General features: G+C 40.1%; 1 protein-coding gene across 1 annotated transcript in view; it reads left to right on the top strand.

The window, feature by feature from the left end:
* The window catches only part of celsr3 (cadherin, EGF LAG seven-pass G-type receptor 3), a 135727-nt gene extending 117544 nt beyond the window's left edge, over positions 1-18183 (top strand). Inside the window, exons 27-37 of the mRNA XM_059334084.1 lie at positions 2772-2946; positions 4814-4926; positions 5544-5623; positions 7662-7788; positions 7965-8084; positions 10020-10117; positions 11063-11154; positions 12113-12286; positions 14416-14610; positions 16167-17208; positions 18007-18183. Of these exons, the coding sequence (XP_059190067.1) occupies positions 2772-2946; positions 4814-4926; positions 5544-5623; positions 7662-7788; positions 7965-8084; positions 10020-10117; positions 11063-11154; positions 12113-12286; positions 14416-14610; positions 16167-17208; positions 18007-18034 (2244 nt within the window). The 3' untranslated portion in view covers positions 18035-18183. The remainder of the gene's footprint in view (positions 1-2771; positions 2947-4813; positions 4927-5543; positions 5624-7661; positions 7789-7964; positions 8085-10019; positions 10118-11062; positions 11155-12112; positions 12287-14415; positions 14611-16166; positions 17209-18006) is intronic.
* The last annotated feature ends 1511 nt before the right edge of the window (positions 18184-19694 follow it).

The raw sequence follows: 19694 nt of genomic DNA, 5'->3' as shown, positions 1-19694 counted from the left end.
AACTGACAAAAGTGATTTGGAAGTTTATCTCCTGCCCTGACAGAAAGTACCAAGCTTTATTCAGCTGATAATATGCAGTCTGAACCGTGATGTTGGACGGACCTCAGATATATTTTTATGCAGATTGTATCATTTCATCATTGTATCATTTTAGCACTAATGTGAAATCTTCTCAGTATTCATGCAGCATCACCTATGACAAGACACAGTTTCCCATGTCCATGAATGGATAATAAATGAATCATGAACCAAACTGACATTTTATAAATATCTCTTCTAAAATGTGTTGCTGATACAGAAATGCTGTTTTGTAGCAGCTCATTACCGTAAAAACTGATGAAATATCACATTTTAAATTTATGATTCAAACATTTTGAGTAAACATGCTTCAACTGAGCTGATAATTGAATCATTTGTGAAAAGTCTCTGGTTTGTCAATTGGAAGCCCAAGAGTAAACACACTGGAGATAAAGTACGGTCTCAATATGGGCCTTAAGCTTTGGTCACAGGTAAAATTATGCAGATTTGGTCTCAGAATAAAATCATTCTCACAAGAATTCAGTTAGAGTGAGCAACAAACACTATAAAAGTTCACATTTAATTATTCTTGGGCTAGGCCTGACCCCGTACAAAAGATTGACTTACCGTTCTACAGGTGCATCTCAAAAAATTAGAATATCATGGAAACGTTGATTTATGTCAGTAATTCAATTCAAATTCAAATTCAAGTGGAAATAACACATTATATTGATCCATTACACACAAAATTAAACATCTCATGTCTTTATTAATTTGATTTCCTCTAATTATAAGGATTATGGCTTACATTTAATGAAATTCAGTGTCTCAAAAAAAAATGTAATATTACAAAAGAATTTTAAAAAGTATGTTTAACATGGAAATGTTGGCCTTTGAAAAGTATGTCCATCTTTATGCACTCAATACTTGGTTGGGGCTATTTGACTTGAACTACTGGAAATGGACTTTTCTATGATATTCTAATGTATTGAGATGAACCTGCCAGGTACTAATAACAACAGCTGTTTGTTATACACAATGTGTGTGTGTGTGTGTGTGTGTGTGTGTGTGTGTGTGTGTGTGTGTGTGTGTGTGTGTGTGTGTGTGTGTGTGTGTGTGTGTGTGTGTGTGTGTGTGTGTGTGTGTGTGTTGTTCTTACAGGCGCTTGGCTATGAACTACCAAGTCTAAACATGACAGCTGAAAACCCAAACTGTGCCCTCGTAAATCTGTGAGAAAAAGATTATAAAATCACTGGGGAAGTGGAAAGTTACATTTACTCTGCACAGCATTATAGTCATCATACAGTCATGGAAAAAATGATTAGACCACCCTTGTTTTCTTCAATTTCTTGTTCAGTTTAACACTAACAACAAAAATAGCTCATAATAGTTTAATTTAAGAGCTGATATCTAGCCATTTTCCATGGTTTCCTTGATAATGATTTTGGTTATTATCAATAATAACTGTTATTATCAATAAAAACTTGCAGTTTTTACTATTATTATGAATATATTATACTACCTGAATGCTTTGAGACTTTAACATACAAGACAACCACGTCACCTGTGACAGTGTCTACTTTCCTGTACTTATGATGCTAACTGTTGTACCCATAACCACAGTTAGGAACGCACTCTTGGGTGTTATTACCATAATTCAGCGCATTAACAATATCCATTTACATTCCCATCACTTATTTTTGTGCATTTCCTGGAGATACGCTGTAACACGCCGCCATAAACTCTGTTCATTAGTCGCGTTGGTAATTAAATCATGTATGCCTGTTACCTCATCGCTGACACCTGCTGTGTTGTAATAAAGACCTGTTGGATGCTTGCCAAGACGTCTGCTCTTCCACTGTCACAAAATTAACACAAAGGATTATCATTTTTATTTCTCAGCATCTTTTCTTCGCCTTTTTTCCCCCCTTTTCTTTCTTCTTCTGACATCTCCATCATCGTTCTTTACCTCTCACAGATCATGGTTCAGTGAGGATACTTGTTAAAACTTGAAGAACTTTGGAAATACCTACATATAATATACAATGGTTTTACATGACATTGATTTATTTAAAATTTTATTTTATATTTTAAATGTTTTTCTTTTTATGAAAAAATACTTCATGCCTCATCATGGCATTGAAGCCAGCTTGTCCTTGTCATGTTTTTATTTCAGGCTTTAGAGAGCACAGTATTAACATGGTCTGGGCACCAGTATTCTGTTGTTAACCCTCCTATTATTAGTTTCTCAGGAACAGCAATATTGTTCATGGGTCATGTTTTATAATCCAAAAGTGTCAGAAACTAAAAAATCCCAATAAATATTGTTTATATTTCATAAATAACTCCATTACTAACCGTTTCAATCAATATTTAGTGCAATGGTGTTCTTTAGCTCTCACAGATCTTGGTTCAATGAGGATAATTCACTTGTTTTCATAAAAAATATATGTTAAAACTTTTTGTATGTACACTGGAAATACCTAGATATAAAATACAATGGTTTTACGTGACACTGATTTATTTAAAATGTAATTTTACATTTTAATTTTTTTTATTTTTATGAAAAAATACTTTTAACAATTTTTTAATTTATTTTTTAACTTTGAAATGGGTCAGTTTGACCTGCAACATAACAGGAGGGTTAAATATGTATATAAATTATTAAATTGCGTTTTATTTGCTGTCATATGAGCATCACAAAACAGAAAATCTCCATTACCTTTATTAAATCTCTTTCTCTCCCTCTCTAGTTCCTGTGTACGGTTGTCGCCATTCTCCTGCATTACTTCTTCATGTCCACGTTCGCCTGGATGTTCGTCGAGGGCCTCCACATCTACCGCATGCAGACCGAGCAACGCAACATCAACTACGGTGCTATGAGGTTCTACTACGCCATAGGCTGGGGCGTGCCTGCCATTATCACAGGTAACACACACTTACATATTCACACACATGCAGATACACAAGATTTTTTGTTATTTCAGCGGAAGCATCCACAGACTGTCATATATGTGCACAGAAACACACATCACACACTCACAATGAGCCTGGCTGTGTAGATAAGGCGTCCATTGACACACTATTAAACAGGTTTCTGTGACATTTTAATATAGAGATAGTAAAACGCACACACACACACACGGATGCAAGCAATTTCTTCCCTGACACATACGGTAAGCCAGTAATTTCTGTCCCCTTTTTTCTGTCTCTTTCCTTCTTTAACACACACACATTTATAGTTTCCATCATCATATCCACTTTTTACACCTCACTATCTGTTTCTGTCAGTTTCACTCATGCACATATACACACACAGACAAACACACCGACCGCTGTCTCACCTTGCCTCAAGAAGGGATCTGTCTCCCATCACACACATTCACAGACACACATTTGCTGCATGTCTCTTTCCTCCGGCTCAAAGGTGTTTAATCTGTCCGTCCGTCTTTCTTACTTTTGCAATTCAATTTGAAAAATCTTTATACACACGACTGTCAGACCCTTGACAGTTTTCCAAACATGTGTAGCTGTTAGGAGATGGCCCCATTTTGCCCAACTTCCCTTTTTTTCTTTTTAGTTATTATTATTTTAATTTTTTGGTTAGGTTTAGGGACCAAAACTACTTCTTAAGGTTAAAAAATATCCAGATTTGGTTTAAAATAGACCCTTATAGAAAGACTTTCTCAATCTTTAAAAAGAAGCTGAAAACCCAGCTCTTTACTGAACACCTTCACACTTAATTACACAGATGAGAACTATAAAATAAAAATATAATAAAATAAACTGTTCTCACTGACTGCTCACACTACCTAAAAACACTTGCATCCTTTTGGACTCAAAATTATCCCATGACACTTGCTTGTGTTGTTTCTTTACTTCATCTTTGCTTGTGTTGTATTAACTCTCAAATGTACGTTGCTTTTGATTACAGCATCTGCTAAATGAAATTGTAGAATTGTAGGCTTTCTGACTAACTTTTCCCATCTACACAATAATATACATCGAATAAAGACATCAGAGTTCACGTCACAAACCTCCCAGTGACCTCATCCTGCACCATCATGGCCATGTAGTCTGGTCATGGAGGATTGGCTGAATTAATGAAAAATAAATTGCTATGATTTAACTAAACTTTTTGTGGGGTGGATGTACTTGAGTTCAGTGAAATTATTTGCAAATTATTTTTCACTGAGTGGATTTTACCTGCAACATGCTATTTTGTCACATAAAAGTATTATTTAAAAAATAACTTGGTCTTAACAAGATTAATACCTAGCATTAATTAAAACATGTTATGTTAGTTAAAAGGGGCAGATAGTCCTTTATGTCCCTGCGCCGGCAGTCTGGCACCAATAGCAGACAGATTTGCAGCTAGATAGTCTGATCCCAATCAGAGCGTTTAAACATTTGGTCAAAGGTTTGGAGGATAATTCAATTGAAATCTGTAATCGCCTCCTCAGCTAGATTAGCTTCCTCCTGTCTGTTTTCTTGGGCATATGATTGTGTGAGTTAATACTGTGTGCTGAGTGTGTGTGTGTGTGTGTGTGTGTGTGTTTTAATGGGTGCGCTTCATGTTGTTTGAAATGCTGTAGTCCTGCTATCTTGGGGAAGCAGCTCTCTTCCCTTGGAGGAGATTTTGTAATCTGAATGGCACTCACCTGGTTTGATAATGACTAAAAAAATGCTTCTGGCCTTTTCTGCCACTGTCATTCAGATAATCACATCCTGTCACATCCTGTTCTGCCTCTCTCTTCCTGTGTGATCTGACTGTCTGTCTGTCTCTCGGCTGCAGGCCTGGCGGTGGGCTTGGACCCGGAGGGATACGGGAACCCGGATTTCTGTTGGATCTCCATCTACGACAAACTCATCTGGAGCTTTGCTGGTCCTATAGCCATCGTCATTCTGGTAACTGTCTCCGTCTGTCTGATAAGCTGCAGATCAGCTAAACTTGCTGAACAAGCTGTGTATACATTTGTTTTTTCTCCTTCTTTGAATCGTTTGCTGGGCACCATCCAAAAAACTAGCCAATCGTATCATCAGTCTTAAGTGGACACGCTCCTAATGATCTTTACAGTAATGACCCACTAAAACTCTACAAGGCCAGAATTTTAATTGCTACCCCCATAAAGCGAACACCTTTCACTTTACAACTTCACTGCGACATCTTAGGCAGGAAACTATGCCAGCTTTTATAATGCTTATAAATAACTACAGTACAGTGTAGTCAATAATCATTCATTTATACACTTCTCTCACCTTTATTCATGCCTGTTTTCATTTTACTATTTTCTTTTCATCCCTTTGTTGTGCTTCTTTTTCTGTTTGAGCAAAGGACCAGAATTAAGGAGAAATTCATTGACTTCAATAAATGCACTTTTTTCTCTCATGTATGACTATTCTATCCCCATTGATTTTGTTTCATCTCTTCATCCTCATCCCTGATACTGCTAACAGCAGTATTAGATTAGCTGAAATGCATTAAAAAATGTTACCTGACCATGTATTGATTTCCCTCTATCCAGATGAACGGTGGGATTTTCATGATTGTAGCCAAGATGTCCTGCAATCCCTCTCAGAAGGAGACCAAGAAGCTCCCTGTCATGTGAGTGCCAACCCTCCGTGGTTTAATTACTTGACTCACTTTCAAAAAACAGACTTCAACTTGGCTTCATTTTTCATCATGGCATTTCATCCAGCTCGCAGTCTTTCATTACTGTACTCGTCATGTTTTGGGGGGAAAACAAGTTTTTCTTTATTTCAGGCTTCAGAGAGCACAGAATAAACATGGTCCGGACTCTTATTAAAGACATCAGTACTCTGTTTTTAATCCTCCTGTTATGTTCGTTTCTCAATTTGACCCGGGCATGTTTCATTATCCAAAAGTTTCAGAAACTAAAAAATCCCAATAAACATTGTTTATATTTCATTAATAACACCATTACTAACATTTCAATCAATAATTGGAAATACCTACATGTACAATACAATGGTTTTACCGATTAAAAAAAAAAATCAGAAAAAATACCTTTAACTATTTTTTTTTTATTTTTGAACTTTGAAATCAATCAAAGTCAATTTGACCCGCAACATGACAGGAGCGTTAAATATGTATTTAAATTGCTGTCGTATGAGCATCACAAAACCGGTCTAATTTTCAGAAAATGGTTTGTGGCTGGTGAACCAACAGGGGAATGTATCTGTTTCTATCAGTCTCATTGAGTCAATGTTGATTTGATAGACAACGATCATGTCAGGCCTCGTTATTGATCAGATCAGATGTGCATAAACTACACAAGGAAATCAATTAAGCACTTGTGGTTTTTCTCTTCGCTGGCTCCCCTGTCTCTGTGTCAGTATTCGTGCTGTAGTCTATCGCCTTTACTGCTGCTTCTCACGTCCTGTCACTCCTGGATTCGCTCTCTCTGATGCATTTTTTCTGACTGTCAGCCCAAATCCATTTTTTGGCATATCCAGGTTGTATCAACATTTTAGAAAGTCTGGACAGCGAAAGAGACACACGCAGAAGCATCTAGGACACATTTACACATGTGTCTCTGATGTGATGCTCTGGCTGCAAAATTCATATTTCTGAGGGTCTTTTACATTACTCACAACTCAACACACAATGACAACGTCAGAACCAGAGTGATGGAGCAAAATCCATGCTGTCACTAGCTCAGTCCTGTGGGGGACAACGTGGAGGAGAGAAACAGTGTATGGACAGATGCCGAAATAAATTCTCTGCACTGCGACTTGACAGGGAGTTTGTTTGGAGGGCAAAATGATCTAATGCTTACAAACTGGAGAGCTGCGTCAGCAGCATATCCGTGCAAATTCTGGCGCCTACTATGTCGTTACTACAGTAACCTCTGCACATAGGTTAGTCATGTCTGGACACACAAGTCACACAAATTACAGAACGAACGAACTGTCTAAAATATCTTATTTGAGAGAAAAATCAGGCTTACCTGCAGTGTGAATGTAGCCTGAATGTTTTCATGACCATAATCATGAGCATTAGTTGAGAATTTTCTTTGTGTAAACCATATTGTCATGATATACAGTCATGGAAAAAAATATTAGACCACCCTTGTTTTCTTCAATTTCTTGTTCATTTCAATGCCTGGTACTACTAAAGGTACATTTGTTTGGACAAATATAATGATAACAACAAAAATAGCTCATAAGAGTTTAATTTAAGAGCTGATATCTAGACATTTTCCATGGTTTTCTATCTAATGATTTTTGTTTTTATCAAGAAAAGCATGGGAAATGGCTAGATATTAGCTCTTAAATTAAACTCTGATGAGCTGTTTTTGTTGTTACCTTTAAATGTGTCCAAACAAATGTATCCTTTGTTGTACCAGGTAAGAAAATAATGGTCTAATGATTATTTCCATGACTGTAAATAGTGGTATATGAGTAGTAGTATGAGGTACAAGAAAACCCATTCAAAGCCTAACCATGTCACGATCCATGTCGTACGTGTAGAGATGATGTTATTGGTCCAAAGCCCTGCAGGCAGCTTCAGAGGTTGGCTATTTTTCATTATGTTATGTAAGCCTACAGTCTTTTATTACTGTATTTCTCATGATTTGTGTCATCTTCCCGCCCACTGACCTCTGTGTTTCTCTCTCCAGTGCTACTATTCGTAATGCCTTCATGCTGCTGCTGGTGGCCACCTCCACCTGGCTGTGTGGTCTGATGGCTGTGAACAACAGCATCCTCGCTTTCTACTACATATTCGATGTCCTATGCCTAGTGCAGGTATGGACACAGTTTGTGTTTACTCCGGCAATGATTCAAACTCATCCAGTTCATTACATTTTCACATTTTTACATACAGTATATTAACATTACTGGCCAAGGAAAAGAAAAAACCTCTACAAGGATCCTACAGAAAAGCACCTTAAACTGTGTCTTTCTACCACTTTCTCTCCCAGGGTCTGTCGGTGATGCTGGTCTTCACTGTGTTTAACTCGGAGGTTAAGGAAGCCTGGAGTGTAGCCTGTTTGGGTAAGAAGAGTCCTGGAGAAGACCCACCGAGACCACCACAAAACACTGTGAGTTACACACACATACTGTCTCCAATTTCTACTGCTGCAATTCTTCTCTGCTGTGCTCTGTGTCTTGGTCTAAATCGTCTATGCAAAAACTTTCGTGGCACATGGTGTGAATAAAGATTTTAAAAAGCTGTAATCATTTACATGACTTATAATAACAGGATGGTCATTATCATGGGTGTAAATTTGTAATACAAAGAATAAAATAGACCTTCTATTCACTATAAAGTGCCACATTTCATTTATATGGAAATATTTTTCATGGTTTACCTTAAACATCCTGTAATGATCTTTCAATAATGAACATAGACCATGCCCAAGATTGGTTCTATCTGTGCTCAGGTTACTTCAAAACAAAACAGGGTAGACTGTCAAAATAAAAGTGTTTATATTAAAGAGACCAATGTGCATCAATGTTTGGGCATCGATGCAGTTGGATCGTTCACCGATGAATAGATATATCGATCCATGTTGATGTATTGTTACACCTCTAGTCATTATTGCACTATATAAAGATCCTGATGTGAAGCTGTAAATCAACATTGCATGATCCTGAAGCTATTTACTATGTTTTTTTATTCCGGTCTACAGTGCTTTTTATTTCTAAAAGCACATTCTTACTGTGTCTATTACTGGACCAGCACAAAGACCCTCTTGCCCTCCATTCATCCTTCCCTCCATCCATCCATCTATCCATCTATCTTTCCTGTCCTCCCTCTCCCCTCGCCTTCTGCCTTCAGGGTTTGTCGCTGACCCAGATAAAACTATATACCGACCAGTGGAGCCCTTTAGCCCACTTAGACAAAAGCACTGAGCAGTGCCTATTTAGAGAGAGAGACCCTGTCCTGTCTTCACATCTTTCCTTCACTCTCTCTAGTCTCTCGTATGTGGAGTTCATAGCTCACTGCACCCCTTCCCCTCTTTCTCATTATCTGTCCTCTGTGCTACTGCATGTGTGTGTGTGTGTGTGTGTGTGTGTGTGTTCACAGTCCAATATCCCCTTTTTTATCCTTTTTATCCCCTCTTGTGTTCAGTATATGTAGGCTGGATATGTGTGTATTAGACATGCGTCACATATATGCATGCAGGTGTGTTTGTGTGCATGTGTGTTTGTGTGCATGTGTGTGTATGTGTGTCGGTGTGTGTGTGTGTGTGTGTGTAAGAACTTACTTTACACGTAGTTCCTTCCAGCCTGTTAACCCCCATTTCCTCTGAATCTCTTCCTATCCATCACTGCGTCATATGGGACAAAATAACTGTAGCTTTCCAAAACTATTATTAGACACAAACATCCACCTATTTGCGTCCTTTGATCCATACTATGCAATACCTTATTTATGACTATAGTGACCTGATACCGTATAGAAAGCTGAAACTGTGCCCCATTTCCAGGCAGGCTTGCTTCTGCTCCACTAACTTGTCATCCTTTTTATTTTTTTTCCCGGTCAGCATTTAGTAACTATAATAGCTCCCATGAGTTTCTGGAAGCTGTAGTAAAACATCTTGGGGGTTGTTTTTGAATGCTTAAAAAAAAGAAGAGTTCTTGACAAGGTGCTTAATTATATTTGCACCACCTACTGTATTATAGTACAATGTGCTCATTATTTTATGATATGGATAGATAAAGCCTAAGTATCAGCAAAGATGAATAATGGAACAGAGGCTAGAGGAGCACAAGGTAGCCTGTAATGAGGGCGGGAGTTTGTCTCTTGATACAGTGCAGTATGTGATGTAAGTACAGCCGGTTCAGTCAACTTCTTTCATGTTCGAAAAAACATCGTGAGGGAAGAAATGTGTTTCATATTTTACTAAAAAAGATATAGGTTTATGTTTTCGTACCAGTGTAATATTCAGTGTAATATTTGATGTAACATTGATGACTATTCTGTATGTGTGTGTGTGTGTGTGTGTGTGTGTGTGTGTGTGTTTGTTCAGGCTCAGAACCCCTATCACAACGCGTCTCTGTTGGAGCAGAGCGGGCTGCACCGCATCACCCTGGGAACCTCCACCATCTCCTCTGTCAGCTCAGCCAGGTATGTAAACACACACACACACACACACACACACACAGAGACACACACACACACACACACACACACACACACACACACACACACGGAGACACACACACACACACACACACACACACACACACAATTTTCGCCAGCAAACTAGAAATTAGCTTGGATGGGAAAACTTGCACACCATGGCTGGTAGTTAGATCAGGGGTTCTCAACCAGGGGTCTGTGACAACTAAGGGGTCCTTGAGGGAGTTTCAGGGGGTCCCTAGAAAATGTTTTTATTTGACTATTTAATTAACTATAGAAGTGAGCTTAATGTGAGCCATCAGAGTGATTATTCTTATCACATGTCTCACTTCCTCCACACTTATCTCTTCAACTGTAGCCAACAACTGTAGAAATTTGGTATTATTCATATCTCACAACCAAAATCTTTTGAGATGAAGATCCCTGAAGCACGAATGGGTTTGAGATAGCCACCGGAGTAGATAAAGACTCTCATTCCTCCTGTAGTTCAACAGCAAATTGTTTAATGCCAACGATGTACAAATTATTATTTGTCATTCAAATTAGGGTTTTTTTAGGTTTGATTGATTCTCTGTGACTCTTATTTGGGATAAAGTTGCTTCAGGCAGGAAATTCCCTCGCTTACAAAAACCCTGTTGTGCATTTTATGGGTCAGTGGGGCAAAGATGAAGAAGATTTGAAGGAACAATGTACTGTAGTGTATGTAGAGCAACACTAATGTACTCTGAGAGTGACTGTTGGTGTCTTTATGGCTCACTGACTGTCTGTCTTGTCTGTCTTTCTTTGTGTATGTACAGTACATACTATATATATGTGTGTGTGCATGCTCTGTATCGGCCTGCATGACTGCATATACAGTATACTGTGTGTGTGTGTTTGTGTGTGTGCGCGTGTGTGCGTGTCCTTACTCTCTTCTCTTCTCCTTGTCAGAGAAAATCTTTTGGCTCGTCAGACTCTGGAACAAAACATCGTCCACACGGGAGCAACAGACCTGGATGTGGCCATGTTCCACAGAGACGGAGGTGAGCACACAAAAAAACGACTGTGGACACACACATACGCACACCCTAATGGGCAGCAGTGACACACACCATTACTTCACCACAGTTTCTCTCTTTTCCTTTTTCATCACTCTCTCTCTCTCGCACAATAAATTTCATTAAAGATTAATGCTGTGTTCCAGTCAAAGTGGGAGGTCGGAATATCCTAGTTAAAATTTACAACTTCCGACCTCAAAGCGTTTCAGGTGCACAATGCGATACATTAACAAAAAGACATGACAAACTGATGTTTTTTGTTTTGAAGTGTACACACTAATGAACTCTCAGCAGTGCAGCCTCCTTGCATATATAAACAAATAACAGAAGAAAAATTATGCATAAGCCAACAGATGCCATTATACATTTAATTTAACAGCACTTTTGTGCTTGGGCACATAACAGAACAGGTTTCACTATGTAGTAGTATATATTATTTTAATTAAATACATGTAAATATACTTAAGTTCACATTTCAATGCAAATAACAAACCGTCAACGCTACATTTCCTTTCTCATGTTTCCTCTCTCCCTCCTTTTTTCTTACCCTTTGATAATATGCATTTTCGTTGTGGTTTGATGAATGAGGAGAACAAGCGGAAAGACAGGATTCAGAGAGGATTCAGTTCCGGCATGCTTCAGAATGAATGAAAGGTTACAGAGACTGAAACTTGTTATATACTCGTCGTGGCACGGTGCCGGTTATTCTGGTACATTGAAGGTTGTTTAACATTGGTGAAGTTGTCAACACATGTAATAAATGTGGTCATGTGTGGTCAGCTTATGGTCAGCCTCTCAGAATCTTAATGAAGTGGTCAGTGGAGATCCAAGTCTTGTTCCTCAAACACATGCATCCCGGAGTATCACGTTTACGCTGTGCTTATGAATACATGCTGGGCAGAATTTCAAACAATGCATCCTAACATCTTTCTTCTTTTCCCAGGTGAGGATTCGGACTCAGACTCAGACCTCTCCATGGAGGAGGAGCGCAGTCTCTCCATTCCGTCCTCCGAGAGCGAGGACAACGTCCGCCTCCGTGGGCGCATCCAGCGGCGATTCAAACGCTCCAATCACGGCGAGCGTCTGCTCACAGAGCCCGCCCACAATGGCACCAAAGGTAGACGCGCACTTTAGTCATTAATCTCTCCCTTTTATAACTTGTTTTTGCTTTAAAGGCATTGCTCCACACAGGTAAAAAGCCGATAATGTTTAAGTGTCTTCCTCAAACACACAAGTAGCATAATCAAACAAGTCTCAGCTGTAGAGGGAAGTTCACTCTTTTATCTTAGATATACAGAAACATAAAAACAACAAGAGTCATTAATCAAGAACTACAGGTGCATCTCAATAAATTAGAATATCATAGAAAAGTTTATTTATCTCAGTAATTCAATTCAAAAAGTGGAAAATACCACATTATATTGATCCATTACACACAGAATGGAACATTTCGTGTCTTAATTTATTTGATTTCTTTTAAGTATAATGATTATGGCTTACATTTAATGTAAGCCATAACCTAAAATTCAGTGTCTCAAAAAAAATTAATATTACAAAAGACTAATTTTAAAAAGTATGTTTAATATGGAAATGTTGGCCTCTGAAAAGTATGTCCATCTATATGCACTCAATACTTGGTTGGGGCCATTTGACTTGAACTACTGGAAATGGACTTTTCCATGATATTCTAATTTATTGAGATGCACCTGTATTTTCTTCAGGCACAAATCATGAAAACACATCATGCATAAAATATGAGTTCATGCACTTCAGTGTATGTGATATAAATGTCATGCATATATAGTGCTGTGTGAAAGGTTTCACTGCAAGTAAAGGCCAGACGTGCAAAATCTATTAATCCATATAAGTAATCAATTCTTAGCGTATTAAGCCATCTGGATCACATGACCTCTATTCAGGGTAAAACACAGAGCAAACCTGTCAGATGAAGGAGGAGGACAGGATCCAGATGGCCAGTACAGTCCAATCAATGCATCAGTGCAGGGCATGAGAGATGTGGGCTTTTTATTGAAAGGTCACAGTTTGAAGCTGGCGCTCCATTTGTTGTGACAAAGCATTAAACCCCTTATCGATCCAGTCGACTGGCCAGTGTTGGAGGACTGTGCAAGGAATGTGCATAAGTGAGTGTTTGCTGGACGGCTGAAAAAGGACGACCAAAAACACATCGATTTTTATAACCTTTTGTTGTTGCATTGTTTTAAAACAGAATAAAAAAGGCGTACTGTACTCAATTAGAGTACAATTAGAACAATATGGGGTTGACAAAGTACATTGTTAGCACTTAACACTGATGGTGCAACATTGTCATGTGTGTTTTAGCTGCAGTAATTTTAATAATGGATTCATTTTCGCTTAATTTATCAAGCAACAGCTTCACTGTAAATTGAATATGTGAGGGTTGATCTGAGAAAATAAGCTAGACGTCACTTCTTGCTTAGTGAAATTTTTACTATTTTTAGACTTTATGAAGGACTATTAAAAAGTTGGACAAATTAATTGATAGTGGAAGTCAAGTCAAGTCAAGTCAATTTTATTTATATAGCCCAAAATCACAAATCACAGATTTGCCTCAAAGGGCTTCACAGACTGTACATGGTACGACATCCTCTGTCCTTAGACCCTCACATCGGCCAGGGAAAAACTCCTTAAAAAACCCTTTTAGCAGGGGAAGGAATTTTTTGTTGCAGCCACTGATGAAATGTTGTGTGGGCGAACTAACACTTTAGATCTTCAAAATGACACAGACTGGCTCGAGGGATTTATGACGTCACACAACAATCTAAAAAAAAAAAAAAGCTTAAGAACTCCACCATTGTGGGGAAAGACAATTGTAAGACCATGAATTAACCTGATTGTGGGTAATTTTCACATTTCATGTAGGATACATTCTCTACCAGTGAGTCCCTTCTAATTAGCCCTGGCTGTTATTTCATAATGAACATATGCTATTTGTCTGCTGACACCTGCTATTTGATACAGACATCTGTTTTGTGTTCATTAGGATGCACATGTGGCAAAAAAAACAAAAAAAACATAATGCTTGATTAAAAAGATGAATATGAGGCTGGAGAATATAATGGCAGCTTTTCATAATTTGTGTTTTATGAAAAGTTATTGGTTAATAATGTCATGAACCGATGAGAAATATGTACTGGTAGAAAAGAGGCTTTTTTTTCAGCTAACACATTTCATGAGTAAAGTGTTTGTTCTTTTTGTGTGTTACAGATCTGGATGGAAATGACCTTCTGTCCTACTGGCCCGCTCTGGAGGAGTGTGAGACACACAGCCTTCAGAAGTGGGGCTCAGAGCGCCCCCTGGGGGCAGATTACAGCAAGGACGCTGCCAACAACAACCAGCCAGACGCTGCGCTGACCAGTGGGGATGAGAACGGCCTCACCCAGCCACACAGGCACCGCAAGGGTGAGAGAAACAGAAAAACATGCATCTAGGGACACAGTGACATTTTGGATTTTCTAACCTTTGGTCTGTCTTTCCTGTCTGTATAAGGCATCAAAGCATTGCTCATAAATGATATGTTAAAGCAGGGGCACATGGATGCTTAATATGAAACATGCAGTCATGGAAAAAAATATTAGACCATTGTTTTCATCAATTTCTTGTTCAATTTATTGCCTGGTACAACTAAATGTACATTTGTTTGGACACATATAATGATAACAACAAAAATAGCTCATAAGAGTTTAATGTAAGAGCTTATATCTAGCCATTTTCCATGATTTTATTGATAATAACCAAAATCATTATCAAGAAAACCATGGAAAATGGCTAGATATTACAATATAAAACAAGGGTGGTCTAATAATTATTTCAATGACTGGATAATTAAAAACTGTTAGATAATAAACATATAAAATAATGTGCACATTCTGGATTTTGTACCTGTAAGAAATTGTTACTTTTGCATCTTTCTTTTTTTTTATTTTTTTTTTATCAAGTGCAATCAGTTTTTGGCTTTGCATCCTAGGATATCAGTCTGGCCTGTATACTATAAATATGTTATCATGTTCAAAATATTGTTTTGCAAAACTCTCTGGACGTCCTGCCTGACTGATACAGCTCCAGTCATCAGGATGGAAATGGGGCATTTAGCCAAAAGGAAGATGGAGGAGATGTCAGCTGTGTGAGCTGAATCAGCACACCATCATTTAAAAACACAGCTCACTAACTGAGACCTCATCTGGTGCATGTGCAGTTTGTCTGTTACACATTTTAATTATTTCACTACACCCTGCATGTGACCTAGCACTGCGAAATCACACGATTTGAAGAACATTGCATTTCATCTGATTGTGTTTGTTTTACTTCCATTTTCTACTTTTCTTTCTTTTTTTTATCATTAACCAGACTTTTAATGTTGTCAGCATGTGCAACAAAATAGCAATCTCATTTTAGAATGAGAATTCAGAATAGAAGGTGATGGTAACAAACCATGATTTACACTGCTCACTTCCTGTGCATATCATACATTTTTTACCTACAAAGCACATAGAGAGCTGGGATCAGCTGTATGGCCTCTGTACCTACATAATGAATTAAACAACACTGTTACGCCTGTAGCTTCAGTAAAGATCTAAATCTGGCTTTAAAAGCATGGGTGACACTGTTATATGTACAGGACAGCATGTGTACTCAGAATACATACATATAAAATCGGCATATGTACGCATACACACAAAGGTGCACCACACATGTGAAGACACACTGAGAGCGAGTGACTAAGAACTGCAGGCAGAGTTGGAAATCACTCATGTTGCCTGGAAGCATGGCTGATATTTCAGCGAACCTATTAATAGGCAGCACATGAACACACTCTCATAGGACTTCTTCCTCTTTCTTCCCTAATCACACTTCTATCTCCTGCTCTTCTGCCTTCACCTTCAACCCTCTGTACTTATTACTCTCTGGTCCTGTCCTGCACTCTAATGCAGTCTCACGTTCTTCTTTTCTTGTCTCAGGTATCCTGAAGAACCGTCTCGGCTGTCCCCCAGCCCTCCAGGGTCTTTCCACCATGGGCCGGGTCCCCAGTGAGCTCAACTGGTACCGAACCTCTACTCTGGGTCACCGGGGTGTTCCTGCAGCTTCCTACGGTCGCATGTACTCAGCCACAGCAGGTGCCGGCTCCGGCTCCGGCTCTCTCTCTCAACCTGCTTCCCGCTACTCCTCCAGGGAACACCTGGACTCGCTGTCACGGAGGCAGCTGTCCAGGGATCCACTCGGGAGGCAGACGGTAGGGGGGTCGAGGGACCGACTGGACTCCCGGGGTTCCAGGGACAACCTGGATCTTTTACCCAGGAGGAGAGAGCTGGGGCTGGGGCAGGGAGCAGGGCTAGGGGGGCTGGGCCTGGAACACCAGCGGGTCTCATCATCCAGGGAGAACTTGACTGGATCCAGGGACAGACTGGACAACCACCACACAGGTAGCGTCCACGCCTCCAGGGAGGACTTGAGTGGAGCCGAGTTATACCTCAGCGGATCGAGGTCGCAGCTGAACTCTCTGACTCGGCGGCAGGCTTCGTCCCGGGAGCACCTCGGGGGGGCGCTGATGAGCAGCAGGTCGAGGGAGCAGCTGGAGACCAATGGGGGCGGAGCACAGGCCCAGCCGTGTCGGGAGTGGCTCCGCACTCTGCCTCCCCGCCAGCCCTCGCACCCTGACCAGCCTCCCTCCTCCTCCCCTCCTCCCCCAATCTCCGAGGAGCCCCAGCAGGAGCAGGGCCCGGCTCACGCCAGAGGACGACTGGATTCCGCACCTCCATGTAGGTACCCCGGTCAGGCTGTCCCACAGGTTGCAGGTTCAAACCCGAACCCTCTGGGTCGCCAACCGTCCAGTGAACACCTTGACATTCTGTCCTCCATCCTGGCATCCTTCAATAGCTCCGTCCTCACTCCTCCACCCACTGCCTCTAACCCCGGGCCTAATGGCTCCGCCCGCGGACCCTCCCCGTCCCCGCCCCAGTCAGCCACCTCCCACAGCATATCAGAAGTCTCCCCCGACTCAGAGTAAGTCCTTCTGCCTCGACTAACCCTCCCCTACTGTCTCTCTTTGTCTTAAAGGTATACTATGCAGGATTTTCCTTTAAAAAAAACATTGTACAGTCTCGTACAAAAATCTGCTCAGTCATCACTTATGAACCACAAAAAGTGTGTGTTGGCTTCTGTATCTGCAGAGACCGTGCAGATATTTTGTCTTTTCTTTTCATTTTGCCGTGTTCCTGGGTGTCACCCTTTGGGGCCGAAACTACAAAAATAGTGGACACAGTGCAGAAAAAATGCAAATATAGAGAGACGAAACACCAAGCAGGCACAGCTTGTTCTAAAACAAGAGGGTTTGCTTTCACATTCAAATATGACAAAAAGTAAAAGTTTGTTTGCTCAGAAAAGTAAGAAACAACTCCTGGGTAGTATTTCTTTAAGTCCTCATTGCTTTTGATCCTCTGTAAACTCTTAAACTTCCCTGCATCTCTTCCCTTTTCTCTCCCCCGTCTTCTTCTTCTTCAGCAGCTCCATGGGGATCATGTCCTCTCTTCGACTCTTTTCTTCACCTCTCTTTCCTATCTTTACCATCTTTTCATCTCAACCTTCCTCAGCTCCCTCTGTTCTACTTTTTACTTTACAGCCTCTGAATCTTCTCTTCTCTTGTGTCTGTTTTGTTCTGTCTCCTTCCTCTCTTATTTGTCCTTCTGCCTCACAGAACAGCTTTTTAACATTTCCATTTTGCTTGTTCATTTACTGTGTCATAAATATGTGGAAGTGGAAAATCTGTTGTATCAATGACACAGTCTCTTTCCTTCACCTCAGAGCCAACAGAAGTGAAGGACAGTCTTGATGACAGCCTCCTTATCCCTTTATGCATCGCGACAGTGCTTGGAACACCAGGGACAAGTTCAAAGGTCCCAGATGGTCCCGGACCACTTGGGCACCCTGGGACATCGGAGGACTATAAACAAACTTGGGACAGAGTTGGAAATAGAGCAAGACAGAGAGCATCCCTGGGGATAATAGATGGCCTGTGGGCCCTTTGAACTGTATCAATGAAGTTTTTCAAGTCCCACGGCGTACAATGATCTATGACGTGTCTCTGGACGATGAGTCAACCACCTCTACTACCTAAAAACTGTTAAAGACAAACACAAACTCCTCAGATTTCAAAACGCAAAAGTCAGCTCGATCAAGACAACATCCGTCTAAAAGAAGAAAAAAAAAAAGACTGTAAATAACATTTTTATACATTTTGTATCTTTTTCATTGGAGATGAAGAAGAAATCTCTTGTGATGTTTTCTTTTTTTTTTTCTTTTTTTTTTTAATGATTGTGTCCGTGTGAGGTTGTGAGTGAGGTCGGTGCGAGTGCAGTCTTGTCCGTTGCTGAGGGAGACATTTTCCCCTGACAAAGAGAAAAAAAAAATCCCCAAATTTTCTCCCCCTGAAAACAAGTTTTCCTCAGAAACTTTTCCTCATCAACTCTGTGTATAGCGACAGGGGTCCGGCAATAGTATCTGATGAGATTATTGAAAACCATGACGTGTGGTTAGAGGGAAAATATCAAAGTAGCGAGAAGTGATTGTAAATAGAGGAAGGGATTATTATAAGAGAAGAGATTTGATGGAAGATTGTGAAGAGAAAGATGGCCAACGTTAAGCTAAACATGAAGGTTCAAGAGTTGGTGCTTCAACTGTTAAAGCTCAGTCAGCTCTTTCAGGAGATTGTGCTGTTTTTGTGATCCACTGTATATGAATGTGACCTTGTCATCTCGTCTGTGTATCTCTGTGCCTGGTGCTGTCTGAACCAGACCATATCAGTCGAATGATATTCCTGGCGGGTGAAGGAAGATGTCTGCTTCTCTGTATGAGGCTGTTCCAACCATTTAAAGACCCTCAAAAGTATTTTCCTCTTTGATGCATCACGACTCAACCTGCCTCAAGGGACCCGCAGGAGCAGCGGAATTTCTCCGCCGGCAGCCAGGAGACTCGCTTATAAAAGCTTCTCATGCAAGAAGTTCTGTGCAAATCCAAGCCAAAGGGACAAACAGCTTCAAATCAGTATAAAACATTGTCCTACTTCAGTTGTATGTGATGAAAATGACTGAACGCTCTCGATGTAATCCACAGTTTTGTTGTAATCTTATTTTTTTATACATGATTGTGCCATCTAAATTGATTTTCTTCTGTCAAAATGAGGCCCCTAGATCTGCACTTCAACATAACCCACTGTGGTTGGCATTTTATTTGGCTGCAAACAGTCTAAGCAAGGGTTTTTTTGATTTGGCATGTAGGAGGAGAGCGGATGAGAGGGAAGACGTTATGAGTCACTTCTTAGTGTGCTCAGACGTGCTTAGTGTGATATTTGTTTGGAGACATGAAAGCAGACATGCAGCACATATCCAGTAGAATATATTAGCTCCTGTCTGCAGCACATGCCAGATTCTTTGCTTGCTCTGCTGAACAGTTGCTGGGAAATGACTTCAGAATATGCTTTATATTTAAGAAAC

Source organism: Centropristis striata, chromosome 5 (genome assembly GCF_030273125.1).
Source record: "Centropristis striata isolate RG_2023a ecotype Rhode Island chromosome 5, C.striata_1.0, whole genome shotgun sequence".
In the NCBI taxonomy this organism is placed as follows: Eukaryota; Metazoa; Chordata; class Actinopteri; order Perciformes; family Serranidae; genus Centropristis; species Centropristis striata.
The sequence above is the reverse complement of the archived record's forward strand: the minus strand, read 5'-3'. Positions and strand labels throughout refer to the sequence as shown.